The sequence below is a fragment of the Raphanus sativus genome, chromosome 9 (genome assembly GCF_000801105.2).
Source record: "Raphanus sativus cultivar WK10039 chromosome 9, ASM80110v3, whole genome shotgun sequence".
In the NCBI taxonomy this organism is placed as follows: domain Eukaryota; kingdom Viridiplantae; phylum Streptophyta; class Magnoliopsida; order Brassicales; family Brassicaceae; genus Raphanus; species Raphanus sativus.
The window spans coordinates 905,335-926,022 of NC_079519.1; the positions used below are offsets into that span (position 1 = coordinate 905,335).

At 36.7% G+C, this 20,688-nt stretch overlaps 4 protein-coding genes across 4 annotated transcripts; 2 read left to right on the top strand and 2 right to left on the bottom strand.

Moving 5' to 3' along the window:
- The first annotated feature begins 150 nt into the window (after positions 1–150).
- LOC108824468 (uncharacterized) lies at positions 151–1,675 on the top strand. The gene is made up of 2 exons (XM_018597903.2): positions 151–395; positions 1,318–1,675. The coding sequence occupies exons 1-2, from the start codon at positions 195–197 to the stop codon at positions 1,495–1,497; spliced, it is 381 nt and encodes a 126-aa protein (XP_018453405.2). The 5' UTR covers positions 151–194; the 3' UTR covers positions 1,498–1,675.
- On the bottom strand, positions 1,648–4,726 carry LOC108828259 (E3 ubiquitin-protein ligase RGLG4). The gene is made up of 11 exons (XM_018601890.2): positions 4,400–4,726; positions 3,658–3,742; positions 3,430–3,570; positions 3,227–3,340; positions 3,066–3,163; positions 2,709–2,788; positions 2,538–2,643; positions 2,329–2,456; positions 2,159–2,267; positions 2,018–2,074; positions 1,648–1,908 (listed from the first exon to the last, which is right to left on the bottom strand). Exons 1-11 carry the CDS (start codon positions 4,607–4,609, stop codon positions 1,825–1,827), a joined length of 1,212 nt encoding a protein of 403 aa, XP_018457392.2. The 5' UTR covers positions 4,610–4,726; the 3' UTR covers positions 1,648–1,824.
- Positions 4,727–8,772: 4,046 nt separating this feature from the next.
- LOC108827582 (protein FORGETTER 1) lies at positions 8,773–17,542 on the top strand. Its single transcript, XM_056993752.1, has 32 exons — positions 8,773–9,543; positions 9,638–9,703; positions 9,789–9,962; positions 10,044–10,174; positions 10,366–10,442; positions 10,948–11,129; positions 11,335–11,412; positions 11,560–11,692; positions 11,891–11,951; positions 12,029–12,110; positions 12,453–12,581; positions 12,688–12,831; positions 12,947–13,046; positions 13,135–13,266; positions 13,542–13,612; positions 13,691–13,863; positions 13,969–14,062; positions 14,327–14,424; positions 14,555–14,690; positions 14,841–14,947; positions 15,079–15,170; positions 15,284–15,375; positions 15,467–15,587; positions 15,683–15,794; positions 15,883–16,006; positions 16,076–16,153; positions 16,242–16,360; positions 16,468–16,521; positions 16,601–16,703; positions 16,872–17,000; positions 17,072–17,183; positions 17,300–17,542. The coding sequence occupies exons 1-32, from the start codon at positions 9,013–9,015 to the stop codon at positions 17,329–17,331; spliced, it is 3,867 nt and encodes a 1,288-aa protein (XP_056849732.1). The 5' UTR covers positions 8,773–9,012; the 3' UTR covers positions 17,332–17,542.
- Positions 17,543–17,562: 20 nt separating this feature from the next.
- On the bottom strand, positions 17,563–19,485 carry LOC108827585 (metacaspase-4). The gene is made up of 2 exons (XM_018601016.2): positions 19,022–19,485; positions 17,563–18,647 (listed from the first exon to the last, which is right to left on the bottom strand). The coding sequence occupies exons 1-2, from the start codon at positions 19,365–19,367 to the stop codon at positions 17,764–17,766; spliced, it is 1,230 nt and encodes a 409-aa protein (XP_018456518.2). The 5' UTR covers positions 19,368–19,485; the 3' UTR covers positions 17,563–17,763.
- Positions 19,486–20,688: the final 1,203 nt, after the last annotated feature.

The window sequence follows — 20,688 nt, forward strand, 5'->3', positions numbered from 1 at the left end:
AAAGGGGCCAAAATGTGATTTATAAACTGTTAGGGGTAAAAGTTAAAACTTAAGAATATCTAGGGGCGTAATATAAAATATAATAGAAAGTAGGGGTTTATTTGCATTTACGCTAAAGTGTGAACCTTTTAAAGAACACTAGAAAGAAACTCCGGCGAGGGAGGGAGGGAGAGAGAGAGAGAGAGAGGGAAACGATGTCGTTTTTGTATGAGAAGAGCGATACATGGAGATGGCTAGTGAGGAAGACGAGAGATTCGAGATCCTTCTTCTTCACGTTCGCTACCGTATGCGGTGTCATTCCAGGGATAATCGGCTATGGAGTTATGCAGGCCACCAATTCCACTAATCCGGAGCTGGAGGCCCGGCTCCGACAATCCGCCCGACCCGAAACCGTCGTATGTATCTGTGAATCATCGGATCTTATTTGAAAAAATGTTTTCTTTACTTGAAAAAACTATGCATTTCGTCTGATTTTGTCGGCGCAAGTTACTTCATTTAGGGTTTCTTTCCACTGATCATGATAGCTGTTAGCTTGTATTCTATTGATACTTGTCGGAAAGCTAGTTTATTGAGCTAGAACAGCTTGATGATTGTTGTGTCTAGGGCTTATCTGATCAATGATAGCTGTTCTGTGATAGAAACATGTAACTTGTCTTCTATTGTTACTTGTCTGAAAGCTAGCTCTATTGAGCTCTATTAAAGGCTACGTTTTGTTTATACATAAGTTTCTAGAGAAGCCTTGCTGCTCTGTGGACTTTATCTTCAAAGCTGACTAGAACAACAACCTAATGTTTGTTGTGTCTCATGCTGCCTGAGAAATTAAAATATTTGCAAAGCCTCATGGTATTGAGTCCCTTCCTTATTTGTCGAGGCTTAAATCTGTTGCGGAAGTTACTTTATTGAGCTTCATGGTTACAGTTTTTTTAGATACATAGTCACTAGAGAAGCTTGCTGCTGTATGGGCTTGTCTTGAAGGATGACTAGCAACATGATACTTGTTGTGTCTTGTGCTTATACTGCCTGAGAAATTGAATGGCATTGATTGAGTTCTTCCATAGTTGTTGAGGCTTAGATCTATTGGGGAGGATTTTTAGTCTTTAGGCTTGTGTAGAATCTGTTGCTAATAACACCAACTCATTGTTCTGTGTTAACTAGGAACTTTATCCATCTGCGTAGCCGTAGCTTAATAATCTAAGCCTAATCTGTTAAGCACTAAAGCTTATGCTCTGTTGTATTTGCTTGTCATAGTGCAATTTTTAAACTTTTTGTGTCATTTTCTGGTGATGGATAACATATTTCTGCAATGTATTTGGTCAGATGATGGGTAAAGTAAACCAAGAGAGGCTAGCTGAGTACCTCGGGGAGTTGAAACAGAAGCAGGATACCAACGACAGATACGTGGCTGCTCTAAGGGGAGAGACTCTTACCAGGAAGCCTTACCAAAGAATTCAACCAGTGCCAAAGCCAAATGACACGGTCACAACCAAACCTCAGTAATGAATGATCACTTCTTAGAAGAGCTATTGTAATGGATGCCTCTCACATGTTTCTTGGCAAGCAATATTTTATTTTGAATTCTGCATGCTTTGTGGTTATGAAACTGGTGCAAGTTTCAGTCACTTCAAACATTTTGTGACACACAGTGAATAAAGATGTAAAACCCATGTTTTGTACATTTCTTCTTCATTCTTGTTGGCAAGTTAAGATTTATATTACATAAGGAAATTAAAAAGATACAAGCTGATTATGGAACAAATGTCAGAGACACTTGGTAAACCGGAGACTGTATGTGCAAGGGATTCATTATGTCCCAAGGCACTGAGATTACGTGTAAAGTCTTAACCGGCTTGTGATCAGTACTCTGCAGATGGGGCAGTTTGATATTCTGGATCCGCAATCTCCACAAGTCTGCAAACAAGAAAGCTTACAGATCTAAATAAACCGGTTTTTGTTCATGAATGGGTTTGAGTGATTCTGTAATAAGTAAACAGTTTAGGCTTCTTGGGGTGAAACTTACCATGTGACCACAGCCAAAAGCCACGTCTTTACGGTTAGTCAGACAAATAGGGCAGTTCTGTTTTTACAAGAAACAATATGAGATGAGATGTGATGAGACAAGGGGAAGCAAAAGAAGAAGAAAGTAAGCAGTTTCTGAGACCTGTGTTTGTTCGTCTGAGTCAGATGATGGTTGTCCAGTGCGAGCTGGAGGCGTGTAAGGAATAGGTGGTGGCCTCGGGTTTATTTTCTTGGCTAAGCCCGTCGTTTTCCTTTTATAGAAAAGAACATCAGAAGCAGTTTGAGACAATGAGGATATTAAAGAGGAAGTACCCGAGTAAGCCGAGTTCGATTGCTGCTTGATACTGGAAAGGAATCTCCATCAGAGCAGCAAGAGCAAATGCAGTTTCTTTAGCAGACTCTGGTGTATCTCTCTTCATTATCTCAGTAAAGTTCACAAACTTTGCAGAGAGCAGCAAGGTCAAGATTCAAGAAGAAGCTCGGAGTATAGATGGAAGAGGAGTTGAAAAATGGGATGATACCTGAAAGTTGTCGAACTCACGCTTAGGGATCTTGTCATCAAACTTCCTCATGTCTTCCCATGGACCGTCTCCAACGCCGATTAAAATAATCGACAATGCATATGAGCTGCAAGGTGATAGGAGCTTAGGGATCACGTCGTCAAACTATTGCATGTTGTGTTTATTTCTCACCTTGCGTTTACAATGGCGTCTATAGTTGTTTTCTCTTGTTGACTGAGTTCTCCCTCGGGCATATCCAAACCTCTAGTTACCTTCACATTCAGAACATGATCTTGTTATTTACCAATGCTTAATTAGGTGCTTACTAGAATACCAACGACCATACACGAATTATTCGGAACTCAAGTGGGGTCTAGTTGTTAAAGATTTTTACATTTATATTAGATATCTTAATTTTAAATTTAATTATAAAATTATTTGATGAAATATAAAAATCATATAAACAAAAGAAGAAGTTTATTGTTCATTTAGAACATTGTTATTTAGTGTTCGTACTCTATTTGTTTTTGAAAAGCTTTGTAGCTTTACCTGCCCATCAGCGACAATGACCAAAACATGAAACTGTCCGTTGTTCTTTTCAACAATGTCAACCGCAGCATCGATGAGTGGTCCATACGACGTTGGCCCTTTTGAAACAAAAGTTATTCAGAAGCTTATGTTTTGGTAACGTAGGTAGAGATTTTACTGACCTGATAAACGCAAGTTAGGTGCGATTCTTCTGTAACATGCTAGGACCTCTTCAAAGCCATGACATGGAGAGTTATCGCTGTGGAAACCGAACACTTCCTCGTCATGTGTCGTTGCTAGACAACGCAAGAAAGAAACACACAGTCTTAGTAACAAAGCTTGAAGATGTTTTTTCTTGGCGAAGCAAATAGAAAACATAACTCACAATCACCAAAGCCGAAACAAGGGATGAGGTTGTCTTCATCGAAAGGAGCTAACGTTTGGCCTATTACAAATATTGCCTTTTCATATGGATTTGGAGTTTCTCCGAGCGCATGCAGACATTTTCCATCGAAAGATGTTTTTCCTGAAAAAACAGAATGATGATCACTCTGTTACATTATGTATATGGTATAGTTTTATAATAAGTTGTGTTTCTTTTTATATAGTTTACCAGTCCATTCGTTGCTCTTTGTGAAATCAATTCCGAGAATGAGATTAGATGATTCAAGACCAGCTTCTCTTAGAGCTTTTGATACCTTTTAAAAAAAACAAACACCATTTAAAAAAAAAAATGGTAAACCATTCCCCAGAAAGAGAATGTGAAAGCTCCAGTGGTCACGTGTTGTGGAAATCTGGTGTGGTGCGGATTAGAACTCGGGTCCCTTAAGGATCCACGGAACGTCTTGACCACCCGACCACAGACACGTGGTTAAACAAACACCATTTATTAGCTCATCAACCACACTTCCTCTCTAGTCACTTTTTCATACATTTATTTTTCCTCGGTTAGAAGATATCAAATCATTTTATTGTGAAACTCAGTAAATCATTATTTTCTAATGCTAAACTTTTATAAAGATGAGTAATTATCCATTTTAATGTTTATATATATATATATATATTTTTTTTTTAATGAATGAATAATTTACAACCATAAAATTTACAGATAATAAAACACCATTCACATTTGTTTTTTAGCAGTACACCGTGATTTTAGCTCACTATCCTTAATAACCCATTTTATATCCTAATGTCAACGAGGTAGTGGAGAAAATAAAATAACCATCTCAATTTTTTTAACAGCAAATAACTTCAAATTTGAAGAACCCAAAGAACATGCAAGTAGCGGAAACCATGGTGATCAAAAGTCTTAAGTCAATATCAGAAAAGAAAGAAAGAAAGAAAGAAAGAACCTGGTCCAGGGAAGAGAAGCGGTCAGGGATGAGTGCGTACTTCTTCTTGGCAGCGTTGATCTTGTCGGAAACAGAGACTGGAGCATCAGAGGGTGATGGTTCATTAGATATTGACGACGACGACGTCGTCCTCTCTCCCTTAAAACTTCTACTGCTCTTGCTTTTACCACTTCCCAACTTCCGAAAGAAGTTCCCCATACCGGTAGACATCTCTTTTGCTTCGTCTTCTTGGAACTGAAATATGACAACGAGATTATTTTTGCCACATGGAGATACGATTCTTCGCTGGAATGTTTATGAAGGAAGGCACCTTTCTTCACCGTTCAAAATTATTTAATTACTTAACGCGGAAACCACTTAATGTTTTATCTTTATCTTACGCGGTCAGGTAGGTCATATTCATTTTTACTGACCCACATGAGTTAACCAAAACTTTGAAAATAAATTAAAACATTTTAGTATTATATACAGTGAATTAATATTTTATGTGATGGATACAATACACATCACTAGTAAATAAAGTACCAGTTGACCCAAAAAAACACCACTAGTAAAACAAAAACAATAGAATGACGTTGTGACCAGGATGGAATAGGATAAAGAATGACTTTGCTATCAAGATGGAATTAGATTTTTTCAAAAAAAAGATGGAATTAGATGCATTTGTGTTATCTCGGGTCCCAAGTTATTTGTTGCGCTCCACCCGCTTCTTAAATCTACTATATTAAAACACAGTTCTATTTTAAATCTACTTAAAAAGTTCATTTTAAATTTTGAACTCTTTCAGTTTGGATAGTACGTTACATATGTTTGTTACGTAGTAATATTTTTCAGCTGTTTTAAATAATATAACCAGAGTACTTAAACTAAACCAAAATCTAATCTACTAATGCCATCCGAAATTATAACAACTAAACCGATATGTTCTTTACTATTAGGATAAAAATACAATAACTATAATTGGACCATGTTAGTATAAGAAACTGACTTGATAACTCTAACTGGGTATGATATTTGCTTCTCTTCCGATCAATACCTGTCACAGGAAGAAATCAAATTGTTGTATACTATGATCATTATTCACCGTACCAAGCATTCCCAGTTATAAAATTCTATCATGAACACAATATTAACTGCATATAAGTTTTGATCATAGAAATTACAAAATTTGATCACTGTAAACCAATTACATTGCATATGTTTTGTTTTGTTCTTTATCTATTGAAGCCAAATATATAATTCAGGACTTTACGTTCATATTAATTTTGTACTTTTATTTGTTAAATATCTATTCATTATCGAAACAAATAAAATCAGATGCAAACGAATATTCTAACCACATTAAGAATAAATTTATTCAAATCTAAACTAATTTGTCTTGCAAACAAACTAAAACTAAAGATATAGATGACCAGCGACATACAAGACAAAAAATAAAGTTGTTAAGTTTTTTATTCCAACACGTTAAAGTTGTTGACCTTCCCGGAAAAATAAGATTGGTTTTTTTTTTTTCAATCCCTTTGTAACTAATGAGCCAGTTTCATTAGACTCAAAGATTATTTCCTTCCAAATTAATGGGTCCATTACATTAGATTATATGGTCCAAATGTGTTTATTTAATCGTGTAAACCAAAAAATGTGTTTGATTGGGTATAAAAAACAACAACCGTCGTTAAAAAAACAACCAAATGTGTCCATATATTCCATACAAGTCTCAACGAAGAAAAAAAGAAGAGTAAATAATAAAGAGTTCTCCAAAAATAAGGTGAATTATAAGGAAAAAGTATATTATTAACCAAAAAATCAAATAAAATGAAATAATTACTAAGAAAATTTGTTCAAATAATATCCATCCGACCGGGCGGGTCAGTATCTAGTCTTAGCTTAAAATAAAGAGAAAATTAATTATCCTGTTATGCACATAGGAACATTTTAATTCAATTTTTTTCTTTATATTTTCATGTAAAATAGAAGAATTTTATTATAGATGTGGATTTGTTTTCGTGTATACATCTATAAAAAGTTATTTTATTATAGAAGAAAATAATTTTGGTTTCTAGTAACATTATATTGTAGCAATCAGTTTCTATAATATATTTTTTATATAAAGGGAAAAAATAGAATTGGATTAGAAATAGTTACAAAGTTCCAACGTAATCCAGTCTCCTTAAAATTTTTAAAATATCTTAATCGACCGAAAAAAGAGATGTCTTAATCTTAATCATAACATACTTATCAGTTAACTACTACTGTACTTAATTTTTTGAGAGACATGTGGGAGACTAACTCTTATTAGTTTATAGTTATACATACACGGTCGATTTAGAAACGTCTTCTATATACTTCATTTGATTCAATATGAGCTCAGACAAACTTAGTTTTCTGTCCACAAATTCCATGATGGCCCAAAAGTATTAAGGATCAGAACGGGATATGCCAGGCCAGCAACGTTTGGAATGGGGTGTGTTCCCATATCACTTATGCGAACATATTTTGATTTTAAAACTACTTGACTAGAACACAGAGAAAACGAATTATATAGACTATCATGTGACCTTTTTGATAATCGAGTGAGGTTGTGTTTCTTTTTTCTTTTACTTATATAGTATTAGAATAGTTCTAAATGAATTCACGTAATGAAAACATGACGTAAAATAATCAACTGTCGGAAGTTTATGTTTTTTTTTTTGTAAAAGATGTCGGAAGTTTATGTTGTAGAAAATCTACCAAAAAAACTGTCATGATAATTTTGTACTTTGTATCGATCCGAGTCCAAGTCTGGTATAGCTTCTTACGCACACGTGTCTCGTGATTTCAAACCACTAATTCGTTGTATAGCAAAACGAAGACCACTAGATAACATGACATTGTATATTCTCAAGCTCCAAATACAAAAATGTTTAACTTTTTTAAAAAACGCACATATATAACGTGAAAATTCCACTATATGCATTTATCCTATAAGTATCTTTAAGGCATCAAATTTGGCTAATTAAACCGAATGAGTATTGTTGTAGTTGATATAAATTAAAACATCACCAAGAAAAATTATATTTATATTATATTATATTATATTATATTATATTATATTATATTATATCATATTATATTTTATCATATCATTTCGACATACTAAACATTTTTTATACTGCAAAAACATGATTAACCCTAGTGTCCTAACCAGAGTTTTTGACTCATGATTTGACATTTTTTTTACATTTTTTGGCTAAGATATGACTCTCATATCTGTCAATTTTTTTTGTTAGTTATCGTTTTGCAAAATAATTACATAAAAGAACTGACAATTTTATCAGATACAGAAAAACTAAAGTGTTAGATTGTTCATGCATTTCAACAAATCATCCACTTGCATCCTAAGAGCATCTCCAATGTATTACTCTAAAATAGAGTAACTCTAAAATAAAATAGGGTTTTACTCTAATGTATTATTCTATTTTTACTACAAAATTGAATATTTTTAATATTTTATGTTTTATATTTATTTTGAAATTAGTAATATCACCTTTCATTTATACTATTTGCAAAATAGTCTATTTTCACTTTGTAACATTTCTATTAAATACAATATTAACCACAATTAAATTTTTATTATATAATTAAAATTACTCAACAAGGTTCAGAAAGGAAATATTTAATACACTTTATATTACATTGTTTAAACACAATAATACATCAATTTAAATTGTTCATTAGAACTATCATAATTATTTACTACAAATCTTTTTTGTTGCATAAAATATTTCATTAGATGACTGTTTATATAATTAATAAATATTAATAATAAAATTTATAATATATATAGTAAAATATATTACTATATTTATTTATAATAATATTTTATTAAAAAGAAAAATATTTAAATGTGAATGACCATTTTATAAATAAAAAAGTTCAACTCCATTTTAAAGTAATGAGTTGGTTTACTCCATATTTGGAGTAATCATGTCTATTATTCTATTTTGGAGTAGGTTTTGGAGTAGGGTTAGAGATGATTTTACTGCAAAATAGAGTTTTGAGTGGATTTTGAAGTGGGATTGAAGATGTTCTACCAACAAAGCAGAGCACACCAACAAATAACAAAGATTTATAAAAATTGAATATTTGAATGAAATCAGAGCCCTTTAAACTACAGTAAAGACCCAAATAAAAGGCTTCATATTCTACAAAGCCCAAACACCATGCTTACATAACAAACCCTATAGATAGATAATGTTTATATGGTTTTGTGATTAAAAAGGCCCAAACCAACAATGAGCTGGTAGGTCACGTGACAACACGTGCTGCTCCATCGGCCCCTCACCGGTACAGAGGTGGTTTTCTTTCTTGTTACAGCACTCTAGAGATAAACCAAAGAGAGAATTAGAAGAAGGGGAAAAAAATCTGAAACCAAAAAAGAGAGAGAGAGAGAGAGAAAGAGAGAAGGGAAGGCACAAAAAGGAGACGAAGAGAAGAAGAACCTTTCGCGCTCTCGACGAAAAAAAAAAAAATTCATTACTTACACTCATACATACATACTCCTCTCTCTCTCAAATCTCAATCTCCTCCTCAAACAGGATCCTTGCGCTCGGCGGATCCCTAGAAAAAAACAATCAATGTCGCAACCGCCGGTCCAACCTCCTCCGCCGCTTCCCGCTCCGCCGCACCCCAGCGGCGGAGGCGTTCCGAGAGGCGACGTTCAGGTCAGATGCGCGGGATGCCGCGTGATTCTGAGGGTGAAGACCGGCGTCGTGGAGTTCTCGTGTCCCACTTGCCAGCTCCCCCAAATGTTGCCGCCGGAGCTTCTTTCTAGGGCACGGCAACAGCAGCAGCAGCCTCCGCCGATTCAGCCGCTTCCTCCTCCGCCGCAGCAGCTGAAACCTATGAATTTGCAGCAGCAGCAGCAGCAGCAGCAGCAGCAGCCCAGGCCTCCGGTTCCGGCGCACGGGATCGATCCGACGAAGATGCAATTGCCCTGCGCTAACTGCCAGGCGATTCTGAATGTTCCGCATGGGCTCACGAGGTTCTCTTGTCCTCAGTGCCACGTGGAGCTCGCGGTTGATGTCTCTAAGCTTAATCGATCTCTAACTGCTCCTCAATCTGCTCCTGCTCCTCCCTCGGTTCCTCCTCCCGAAGAAGTCAACGAGGTCTATGCCTATTTTAATTCATCAATTCAATCCCAATTGTTGTTGGTTGTTATGTTTCTGAACTAGCTTCACTGTATTGTTGGTTTTAAACCAGGAAGCTATTGAAGTTGAGAGGGAAGAGGATGAAGGTGGAACTGCGGGAGAAACGTTTATGGATTATGTGAGTGGTCACATCTTGACATGTGGTTTCTTTTTTTTTTGGTTATCGTTTCGTCAGTTTTAATGGTTTTTTGTTTTGTTTGCAGCGTCCACCAAAGCTTTCAATTGGACCTCCTCATCCTGATCCGATTGTGGAAACATCATCTCTGTCTGCAGTGCAGCCTCCAGAGCCCACTTATGATCTGAGAATCAAGGAAGAGCTCGAAGAGTCAAAGGCGTTGTCGTGCTTGCAGATTGAGACATTAGTTTACGCTTGTCAGGTTGGTTTTGAATGGCAGCAAGTTTGGTTAATGGTCTCTGATGTGCTCGTTCTTGTATGACATATTTTTTTTTTACTATAGAGGCATCTTCAGCACCTTGCTGATGGTACCAGAGCGGGATTTTTTGTTGGAGATGGGGCTGGTGTGGGGAAAGGGCGGACAATTGCTGGGTTGATTTGGGAGAATTGGAAACATGGAAGGAGAAAAGCTTTGTAAGTCTTGTAGGAAGGATTTTACTGAGTCATTTACATCTTTGATTGGATGTTGAGAACTCAATTTAATCTGGCTTATGAGTATACTATATAGCCTTCAGTGTCCCCTTTGTTTGGTCTAGTAGATGACTTAAAGCGGGATTGGATGAGTTCTAATTATCTGTGTCTCATTTTCACTATGATTTATGTAGGTGGATTTCTGTTGGCTCAGACTTGAAGTACGATGCAAGAAGGGACTTGGATGATGTGGGTGCCACATGCGTTGGAGGTACTATCTTGACTTGGCTATCAGTTTGAATTTGTAATTCACTTATTTTATTGGGTCCAAAATGCTCGTATGTTATCCATAAAGCTTATGCTAGATACATTTCCTGGCTCATGTTTTTTATAGTGTATGATATTAGAGTTATCTGGATCAGAATTGATTTTGTTTTAGCTGAATGCTTTAATTCCGCTCATGCTGTACTATTAGATTACGTATTAGTTTGGGATATTAAAGAACTTAATCTCTTTGGTAATGGGTTTCTGAACTCCGCCTATGGTGGCGTCATACCTAGAGGCTGTTATGGATAGCTGATATTTGTGCGGTTCATAATGATTTCAGATAAATCAAAGTTGGACTGTATTCCAATTGGATTTATGATTCTTAGTCTCGTTGAATTTTATAATTCTTGAGCCTGGAAACTTTCAGTCAAATGAACATTAGAATGTCTTGTCTGATTACCAATTGTGTTCCGTCTGGTACTAAGTAACGATATGTGTTTTACGTGCAGTGAATCCTTTGAACAAGCTGCCCTATTCTAAGCTTGACTCAAAGAATGTTGGTGTTAAAGACGGAGTGGTATTCTTGACATACAATAGTCTCATTGCTTCCTCTGAGAAGGGGCGTTCTCGTTTGCAGCAACTTGTTCAGTGGTGTGGACCAGATTTTGATGGGCTCTTGATCTTTGATGAGGTAGCAAATCCACGAATGATGTATATTTAATTCATTAGTGTTAAAATTTCTGCTCTCTTTGGTGAATTGAATAGTGTTCAAGCATGCCCTGTCGTGCTAAACTGCCGTGTTAAACTGCTTGATCACTGGTTTTATCATTTTGAGAAGAACTCTAGTTATTAGTACGTTATGCAGCTTCATCTACTTAAGTTTTCCTTTGATGTAGTGCCACAAAGCAAAAAATTTGGTACCTGAAGCTGGGAGTCAGCCTACACGCATCGGGCAGGCAGTTGTTGACATTCAGGTCTGCTACTGGAAACTGAATGCCTGAATCTGAAGAGTGATATTAGATACTCTCATTTGGTTTTGTTTTGGATAACTTCTTCTCAGTTACATATAATATAGTTAATTTCCCCTAGTTGACTAGAGGTTATGATTTTTTGAAAAGCAGGATAAGATCCCCCAAGCACGTGTTCTTTATTGCTCTGCTACTGGTGCATCTGAACCACGAAACATGGGCTATATGGTCAGGCTTGGTCTTTGGGGAGCTGGAACAAGTTTCAGTGATTTTAGTAAATTTCTAGGTCTGTATTCTATTCTCTCTATTTTTTGATAATTATTTGGTAGCATTTCGATTTCTATTTTCTATCCTATTTGCCTTGTAGACAAAAAGCTTTATTTTAAAGCTAAATTGGACAAAGACGAATTCATCTAGTGTCAGTTTTAAGCTTCTGTCTAGAGGACATACAAATACAAATGATTCCATAAAAATGTTTGTGCAGGTGCGCTTGATAAAGGTGGAGTAGGAGCTTTGGAATTGGTTGCCATGGACATGAAAGCGAGGTTTAAGAAGCCTGTGACATTCTTTTAAGCCATTCACATTTGCGCATATTCATTCTAACATCCCTTATTCGTAATAGGGGGATGTATGTATGCCGTACCCTGAGCTACAAAGGGGCTGAGTTTGAGATTGTTGAAGCTCCTTTAGAAGCAGGAATGGAGGTAAAAATCATTCTTCTTTATATATATATATTATTTTACTTGAAAGCTGCACATATCTCAATTGACTATCTAGCTCTATCATCAAGTAAGGGCATGTAAGCTCAACAAAGTGGTATAATATGAAGATTAAGCCGTCTCTGATGAAGTTTGAAACCAAGCTCTTACAAAAGTTTAGCAGGCTTTATTGTGTTTATGAAATTTCCAATCCTGTGGTCTTTGGTGCTTTGATACTTTTGGCAAGCAAGTTCATTATTTCTATTATCTCCTGTTTTTATTCAGAGATCCCTGTCAATAAATTTAAAAGTAGGCTGTTTGTGTTGAATTACTTGCTTTCTTCTGTAGGCAATGTACAATAAGTCTGCAGAATTTTGGGCAGAACTACGGATAGAGATGTTATCAGCAAATGCTTTTCTCCCTAGCGAGAAACCAAATTCTAGTCAATTGTGGAGACTATACTGGTCAAGCCATCAGGTATAATCTTCCAGAAATAGCAGATAGACAGTGTTATTACAGTTGATGGTTGCCATCTTATCCCAGAGGTTAAACGATCTATTTCCTCTATGTAATGTTACTGCAGCGTTTCTTTAGACACTTGTGTATGTCAGCTAAAGTTCCTGTAACTGTAAGGTTAGCTAAGAAAGCCTTATCAGCAAACAAGTGTGTGGTTATTGGCCTTCAGAGTACTGGAGAGGCTCGAACTGAAGAGGCTGTAACTAAATATGTGCGTTTCTCCTTATTCTGCTTTTGGAAATATATTGAGTATCCTTTTATGATGCCATCTACCTAATTTCTACGTGATTGATTACTGTATGTTGCCCCTCTTTTTCTTGCAATAGGGTGTTGAGCTTGATGATTTTGTCTCTGGACCTCGAGAGCTCCTGTTGAAATTCGTGGAAGAGAATTATCCCCTGCCAGAGCAGCCCGAACCTCTCTCAGGTAACTTACTGCTCTGTCAAAAATGTTGCTTTCAATCTATGGTGGCGTTTATCTCATGTTCATAGTTTTCCTGTTTTTGACTTTACAGAGGATGATAGTGTTAAAGAACTTCATAGGAAGAGGCATTCGGCTTCACCTGGTGTCTCAGTTAGGGGGAGAGTAAGAAAGATGGCAAAGTGGAAACCAGATAGCGATGATGAAAGTTATTTGGAGTCTGAAGGTGGGTTTCATAGTGAACAGACACAATCGTGATGCTTAGGCTGTAGGGACTAGGGACAAAATTATAAGATAGGAAGTGTTGATATGCTTCTCTACGCACTGCAATCTATTAAACCTTAAATCGATGTAGCAATGTATTATTATAGATCGTCAATATAGGAAATTGCTAAAGGGATGTCCCTACTTTTTTATATGCATCCTCTTGATCTGTTTTTAATCGAGCCTTAAGTATTCAAGGTCTATACATTCTCCTAATCAGTGGTGTTTTCAATGCAGCTGAGTCTGCTGATGATTCTAATGATTCTGATGATGAGTTCCAGATATGTCAGATATGCAGTGGGGAAGATGTACTTTACTTTAACTTGGATAACTTGATCTCCGCTGTGCTTACGAGTTTTTAATAACATGTCTTGTGATGAAACTAGGAAAGGAAGAAGTTACTCCATTGTTCAGAATGTGACAAGCTTTTTCATCCAGATTGTGTAGTTCCTCCAGTTACAGACATACCATCTGAAGCATGGATATGCTATTCTTGCAAAGAAAAAACAGAGGAGTACATTCAAGCAAGGCGTATCTACATTGCGGAATTGCAGAAAAGGTCTGTAATCTTGAATAGCAACATGTGTCTTGATAATTTCCTGCTCGTATAATTGAAGCAAAGTATTTATTTCTTTTTTCTAAGAGTGGTTACCCATTTTATTAGGTATGAAGCTGCCTTGGAACGAAAACTAAAGATTTTAGAGATTATCCGGTCTCTAAATCTTCCAAACAATCCCTTAGATGATATCGTCGATCAGGTAACTATCTTAGCGTCTCTGATTTTTTTTTTAGCTATGAAGCAGCTCGTGGTAATAGGTGAATCTCCTTTATTTTATGGAATAAAGCTTTATGTGGATGGTGTTGAGTGGTATAGGTGAATCCTTTATCCAAGTTATGGCAGTTAGGGTGCGTTGATTGTAGTATTTGTAGTACCCAAAGGTTTTAGTTGTGTGGTTAAATTTAAATTCTGGAAACTAAAGAATGTTCCTAAATTACTATTGCTGTTTTAATGCTTAATACAGCTTGGGGGCCCTGACAAAGTCGCAGAAATAACAGGCAGACGAGGTATGCTTGTAAGAGCGTCTAATGGGAAAGGTGTTACATATCAAGCAAGAAACACGTAAACTTTTAAACTCTTTCTCTCTCTCATTCTCTATTTCCTCATCTTTAATGCCTATAATTCCTTCATAGTAGTTTTTGTTATAACGCACCAGCAATTTACTTTTCATCCTTGTATTTATTGGCTCTAGAAAGGATATAACAATGGAAATGGTCAACATGCACGAGAAACAACTATTTATGGATGGTAAAAAGTTTGTTGCCATTATTTCTGAAGCGGGTTCAGCTGGTGTTTCGTTGCAAGCAGATAGAAGGGCAGCAAATCAGGTGTGTCCAGTAATAGCTACTATTTTTTGTTGTTGTCTCTTTGCATATCCCTAGTGCTCTGAAGATCTAATGACGCTATGAACAGTGGCCTCACGGTTGGCTTTTTGGGGTATTAACTAATTTGGAAATATTTTATATTTGTATCTGCAGAGAAGAAGGGTTCATTTGACGTTAGAGCTTCCTTGGAGTGCTGATCGTGCAATTCAGCAATTTGGAAGAACTCACCGGTCAAATCAGACATCTGCACCTGAATACAGGTCGGTAGGGCAACGTTTGTGTAGTTGATTTTGTATCTGTCCAATTGCAAAAGTACTTGCTACCTTTTTAATTTAGAAGGTCTGAGATCAGTTGCTGAAGTTGATACGTTCTCTGTTATTGGCACTGTTAGGCTACTTTTTACAAATCTTGGTGGGGAACGCCGCTTTGCCTCTATTGTTGCAAAGAGACTAGAAACTCTTGGTGCTTTAACACAGGGAGATCGCAGGAAAGTCATGCACCTCTCTAAACCATTTCCTAGTTGTTTTTCCTGTGGCTTGTCATTACTTAAAACCTTGCCAAGTATACTGTCTCAAAATATGGTGCGGTGTATTATTGCAGGGCGGGGCCTTCTTTGAGTGCCTACAATTATGATAGTAACTTTGGTAAAAAATCCTTGATGGTGATGTATAGAGGGATAATGGAGCAGGTCTTCCTCATAAAACCCTTTGTTGCTTCTTCAGTTCTTAGGACTGATGATAATGGATAGAGCGTAAAATATAGTATGGCTTACTTTTCAGGAGAAATTACCCGTTGTTCCACCTGGGTGCTCGACCGATGAACCAGAAACAATTAAAGAGTTTTTAACCAAGGCAAGGGCTGCGCTTATTGCGGTAGGAATAGTTAGGGACAGTGTGTTGGGTAAGCTTTGCTAGTTTTCACTTCTTTTCGTACTGGGGCTTAAATTCTATCTGTAGTAACCTCCTTTTTACCTTACTTCATGAATGATAATACAGCTAATGGGAAAGACACTGGAAAGTTATCAGGACGTATTATTGATTCTGACATGCATGATGTTGGACGATTTTTGAATCGCCTCTTGGGATTGCCACCTGATATTCAGAATAGGTATCATACGTCAAATGGATTTTCACGCATTGCAATACTAGAAGCTGTTTCAATTCGCTTTGATGCTTTATTCTCATGTGCTATGCAGGCTGTTTGAATTGTTTACGAGTATATTAGATGTGCTTGTACATAATGCTCGAATTGAAGGAACTTTTGATTCGGGAATCGTGGATATGAAAGCTAATAGCGTTGAACTGCTGACCACTCCAAAGGTTGACATCTCGTGCTTGATTTGGTTCTCTTAGCTTATTTGTGCCTACTAATATTTTTAATTTTTTCAGACCGTCCATGTCGATCAAATGTCTGGTGCATCAACTATGCTCTTTACTTTCACCCTAGATCGTGGTATTACATGGGAGGTAGTTCAATATCTCTCTCTCTCTGTAAATAAGTCGAATTTAACTTAACTACATTGAATCAAAATCTTGAATTAATCTGTGTTCCCAGTCTGCAAGTTCAATGCTAGAGGGGAAGAGAAGGGATGGGCTTGGCTCGGCTAGTGATGGCTTTTATGAATCTAAGAGGGAATGGTTAGGAAGACGGCACTTCATATTAGCATTTGAGAGGTGACTTATTCTCCCCTCTAATTTTTTATAAGCTTCTGCATCAACTGTGGTCCTTAGCAAATATTAATAATAAATCTCATTGCTGAGTTTTTTTCTTGGATTTCCAGTACGGCCTCAGGTTTGTTTAAGACCGTCCGTCCTGCGGTAGGAGAGTCGATCAGGTATATCTACACACCATTGCCACTACATTTCATATTTCTAACTGAGAAACTGGTATAAGTCATGTTATTTTTTTTGCAGAGAGATGTCTCTTTCAGAGTTGAAAACTAAGTACCGAAAACTCTCATCTCTGGAGAAGGCTCGTACCGGTTGGGAAGACGAGTACGAAGTTTCTTCTAAACAGGTATACTTTCTCAATCAAAAAAATATAGTCTGGAAGCTTTCCTTCAGACAGAAAAAATAGATTAGCACAGGACCATCGTGGTGTGATTCAAATTTTAAGCCTTATTACGACATAAACATTGATATAGCATTGTGCAGTAGTAATATTGAGTTTGTATCTGAGGTACAGTGTATGCACGGACCGAAGTGTAAGCTGGGAGAGTACTGCACAGTAGGAAGAAGAATACAGGAAGTAAATGTTGTGGGTGGCCTTATTCTTCCCATCTGGGGAACCATTGAGAAAGCTCTTTCCAAACAAGTAATCCTTTTGCAGAACTTCTCTAATACCCTCTCTTTGGATACTTACAAGTGTATTCGGTTTGTTTGCAGGCCCGTCAAAGCCACAAGAGGATTAGAGTTATACGCATAGAGACTACGACGGATAATCAGCGAATAGTGGGCCTCTCTATCCCTAATGCAGCTGTAGAAACTGTCTTACAAGGTATCACAACAAAAGCTTTTCACATGTAGTTTCATCTTGAGATCCTAGTTATTTTGGTTCTAAGTCCGACAGTCAGTACTTGGGAGAATGATTATTGTCGCTTTGTTACCTTGCAGATTTAGCATGGGTTCAAGAGATCGATGATTGAGACAAAAACAAACATTGTCCGTCTTATTTAAGAAGAAAAACGACACAACCCTCAAGTTCCCCCCATGCCTATTCGTATTTTTATTTATTTAAATTTCAAAGGAGAAAACACTATGACTTCCATTTTTGTGTATATCTATCACATGGCAATAGATGTATTACTACTATTATTATCTAACGTTTTGGCTAAAACGATTCGTTTGTAGTCCTAATATTATTTGGATGTCCAAAATAAACATAACTTAGAATGTTTTTAAAAAAAAAATTAAACAAAACATAGTCCTCAATAAAAACAAGATGAAATCAGTGTATCACAAAAACACAACACACACAATTTTAACATACACAAATGCCCTCAAACAAAGACTTATTTTCCCGACCAGAATCATCATCAACGGTCGTTATAAAATAAAAAAGCATCAAATAGTTTTTCTCAACAGATAAAAGGAGCATTTGCATAACCATCATGGCAATACAAACCTGGCTGCTGAGTAAAACCTTGCTTCTTCAACGCCTTCCTTGCCCTCGTCACCATCTCCCTGTTCGATATCTCCCCGTCCGTCTCCTCCAATATCTTCTGTATCGAGTTACTCATCGCTCCATAAGCTTCGCTCGGTTTCCCCGGTGGCGTCGCATCAGCAGAGGTCTGATCAGTCTGACAACCACTGATCAATATCCCACTGTCTGGAAGCGGAACCGAACCTCTAGACCCACCAGCGTAAACCTCTTCTTTCCTCCCAACTTCCGTCTGCATCGCGGGTTTCACATAGTCATCATCGTTTAGTTTCCCTTCGAGAAACCCTGAAGCTAGCTTCCCAAGCATCCCCATCAGCCCACCTTCTCCTTCTCCTGCTTTGAGCTTACCTAATATCACTTTCATGAACTTCTTCACTTTAGGGCTCGAGTCATCACCAAAGGCATCGAAGAGACTCGGCCTGATTTTCCCAACTTCGATATCATCGTTCCCTGTCTGCTGCTTGAGGATGTCGATAAGTGTCTGCAGAGGCAGAGACTTGTCTTTGGCGAGGATCATTTCTCCGTCTTCCAACTCTATCTCTTTGGTCTCGACCTCATCCGCCTCATCTCCCTCCTTCTTGTTCCCTCTAATCGCGCTTTCCACCTTGCTGCGCAAGAACTTCCTGAACCCGAACCTGGAAGAAGACTCTTCTTCCTCTTCCTCCTCATCGTCTTTCTTATGGCTCTCACCAATCTGCTCCTTGGCTTCATCGATCAAGCCACCACTGTGACACGAGTCTGAGATGATTGTCATCCTACAACCTTGTGGAACTCTGTCCACTAGATCTCTGAAGTCATCATCTGCAAAAACAACAATACCCAAGAATCATCACACAAGCTCCTCTATATGATCAAATCGGACCTAAAGAAAACATTTTTTTTTATTTTTTTTTTTTTAAAAAATTGGTATAGACATCCGCCTAGTCAATAATTTCATATAAAACTCATAATTACAGCTTAGCTATTTTTTTTTTATTTAAACACAATCAAAAATGATTTTTTTTCACCAAAAGTCATCTTCTTTATCATTATCCGATCAGATCCAAGATGAGAACATCAAATACTATAATCTAAGCAGATCCTCAACCACAAAACAGAGCAACGTCATCGGTTTGATTAACAAAACAGAGCATCATCATCATCTCCACATCAATTACAAAAGAGAGCTAACTCACCAGTAATCAGATTCATGTCGCAAGGAACAATACATTCATCATAACCAGTGTCATCATCCTCCCCTGTCTCAGCCGGCAACCTCGTACCGTGTCCACTGTAATGAACGACGAGAACATCCCCAGAATCAGCCGATCCGACGAGATCCGAGAGCGCCTTACGGATGTTCTTTCCCGTGGGTTTGGTATAGGAGTCATCGGTGTCGATCAGCACCGTGATGTTCTCTTCGGAGAATCCGTACCGTTCGACGAGACATTTGTACATACGACGAACGTCGTTGACGCAGCCGCGTAGCTCCGCCTTGGTTCCTGGGTAGTTGATCCCGATCAGCACCGCCTTTTTCGCCATTGATGGAAGGAAATAAAGTTTGAATCTGGTGGAATCGGTAAAGTCTCTCTGTCTTTGTGATCGGTAGAGATGGATGATGATTGATGAGAGAGTGTCTCCGACAAAAAGTGATTTATTAGGTTTATTTTTTTTGGTTAAAATACTATTTCTTTATTCATTGATTGGTTATTATCCGCGTTTCCATGAATAAGAATGTACGATCTGACGTGGCTTTGATTTCTTTTCTTTTTTTCGTTTTTATTTTGTCACGTAATTGCACGATTAATGCAAAAATCATTTCTCTACCCGAAAGTCACTTTTTTTCATTTTGAGAATTTTCGTGAAATATAATTCCTGAAAATGTAGCCATGTATCTGTTACATAATATAAATGATTTTAGATGTACTTTGTGTTAAATATAAATTATTTTTTCTATATCCATGTCACTTTTAACATTTATTAGACAAAGTATAACCAATTATACATTAGAAATTTTTCATAATTAATCAAATTATATTTAAATTTTTAACATATGTTTTTAAATCCAAATTCTAGCTAGAAATTTAATATTATAAACGAAGTATAATTAAAATTGATTTGATAATTTTAACTTTACTTTTATACTCCATAAACCTTATTGTTTCACACTTTTTTTTTGGTTTATCTTCTTCTTTTCTTTTAAGAATTGTATTATTTTTGTTTGTCAAGTTGTCAAGCACATCAATGCCATCAAATTGAGCTTGATGAAAAATTGGGGTCAGCTTGTTTTACAATTAATTAGGGTCGGCCCGCCCTACGGGATGTTATTTTAAAAATAATTTCAACAGTTAGAGTATACATTTAATAAACATTATTTATTTTATTCTTTACAATTTTTTTCTTGTGAAGCATGTATTCTAGCATGATTTATCATTTGATTTTATTTAAAATATGATAAGTAAGTGATAGTTACATTACAATTAGAATTCTGGAACTCTGAACACATTTTAAAACTGATATCTCGGTAAAATAATGGTTCGGTTGTGATTGTGTTGTGAGTTAACCACACGTCTGTGGTCGGGTGATCAAGGCGTTCCGTGGATATCCAAAGAATCCGAGTTCGAATTTACACTACATCAGATTTTCACAGCATGGTCACCGCAGTTTTCACATTCTCTTTCCGAAAAATAGTTTACCATTTTTTGTGTTGTGAGTTACTTGGATTTTTTCGACATGTCAAAGCAATTTTGTTTCTGTTTAATAGTTCTTTAATAAACTTAAATAATAACTATTTCATATTTCTTATGTATTGATGAATATATATTACTTTGCGCTTTATGTTTTTCTTTCTAAATACAAATTT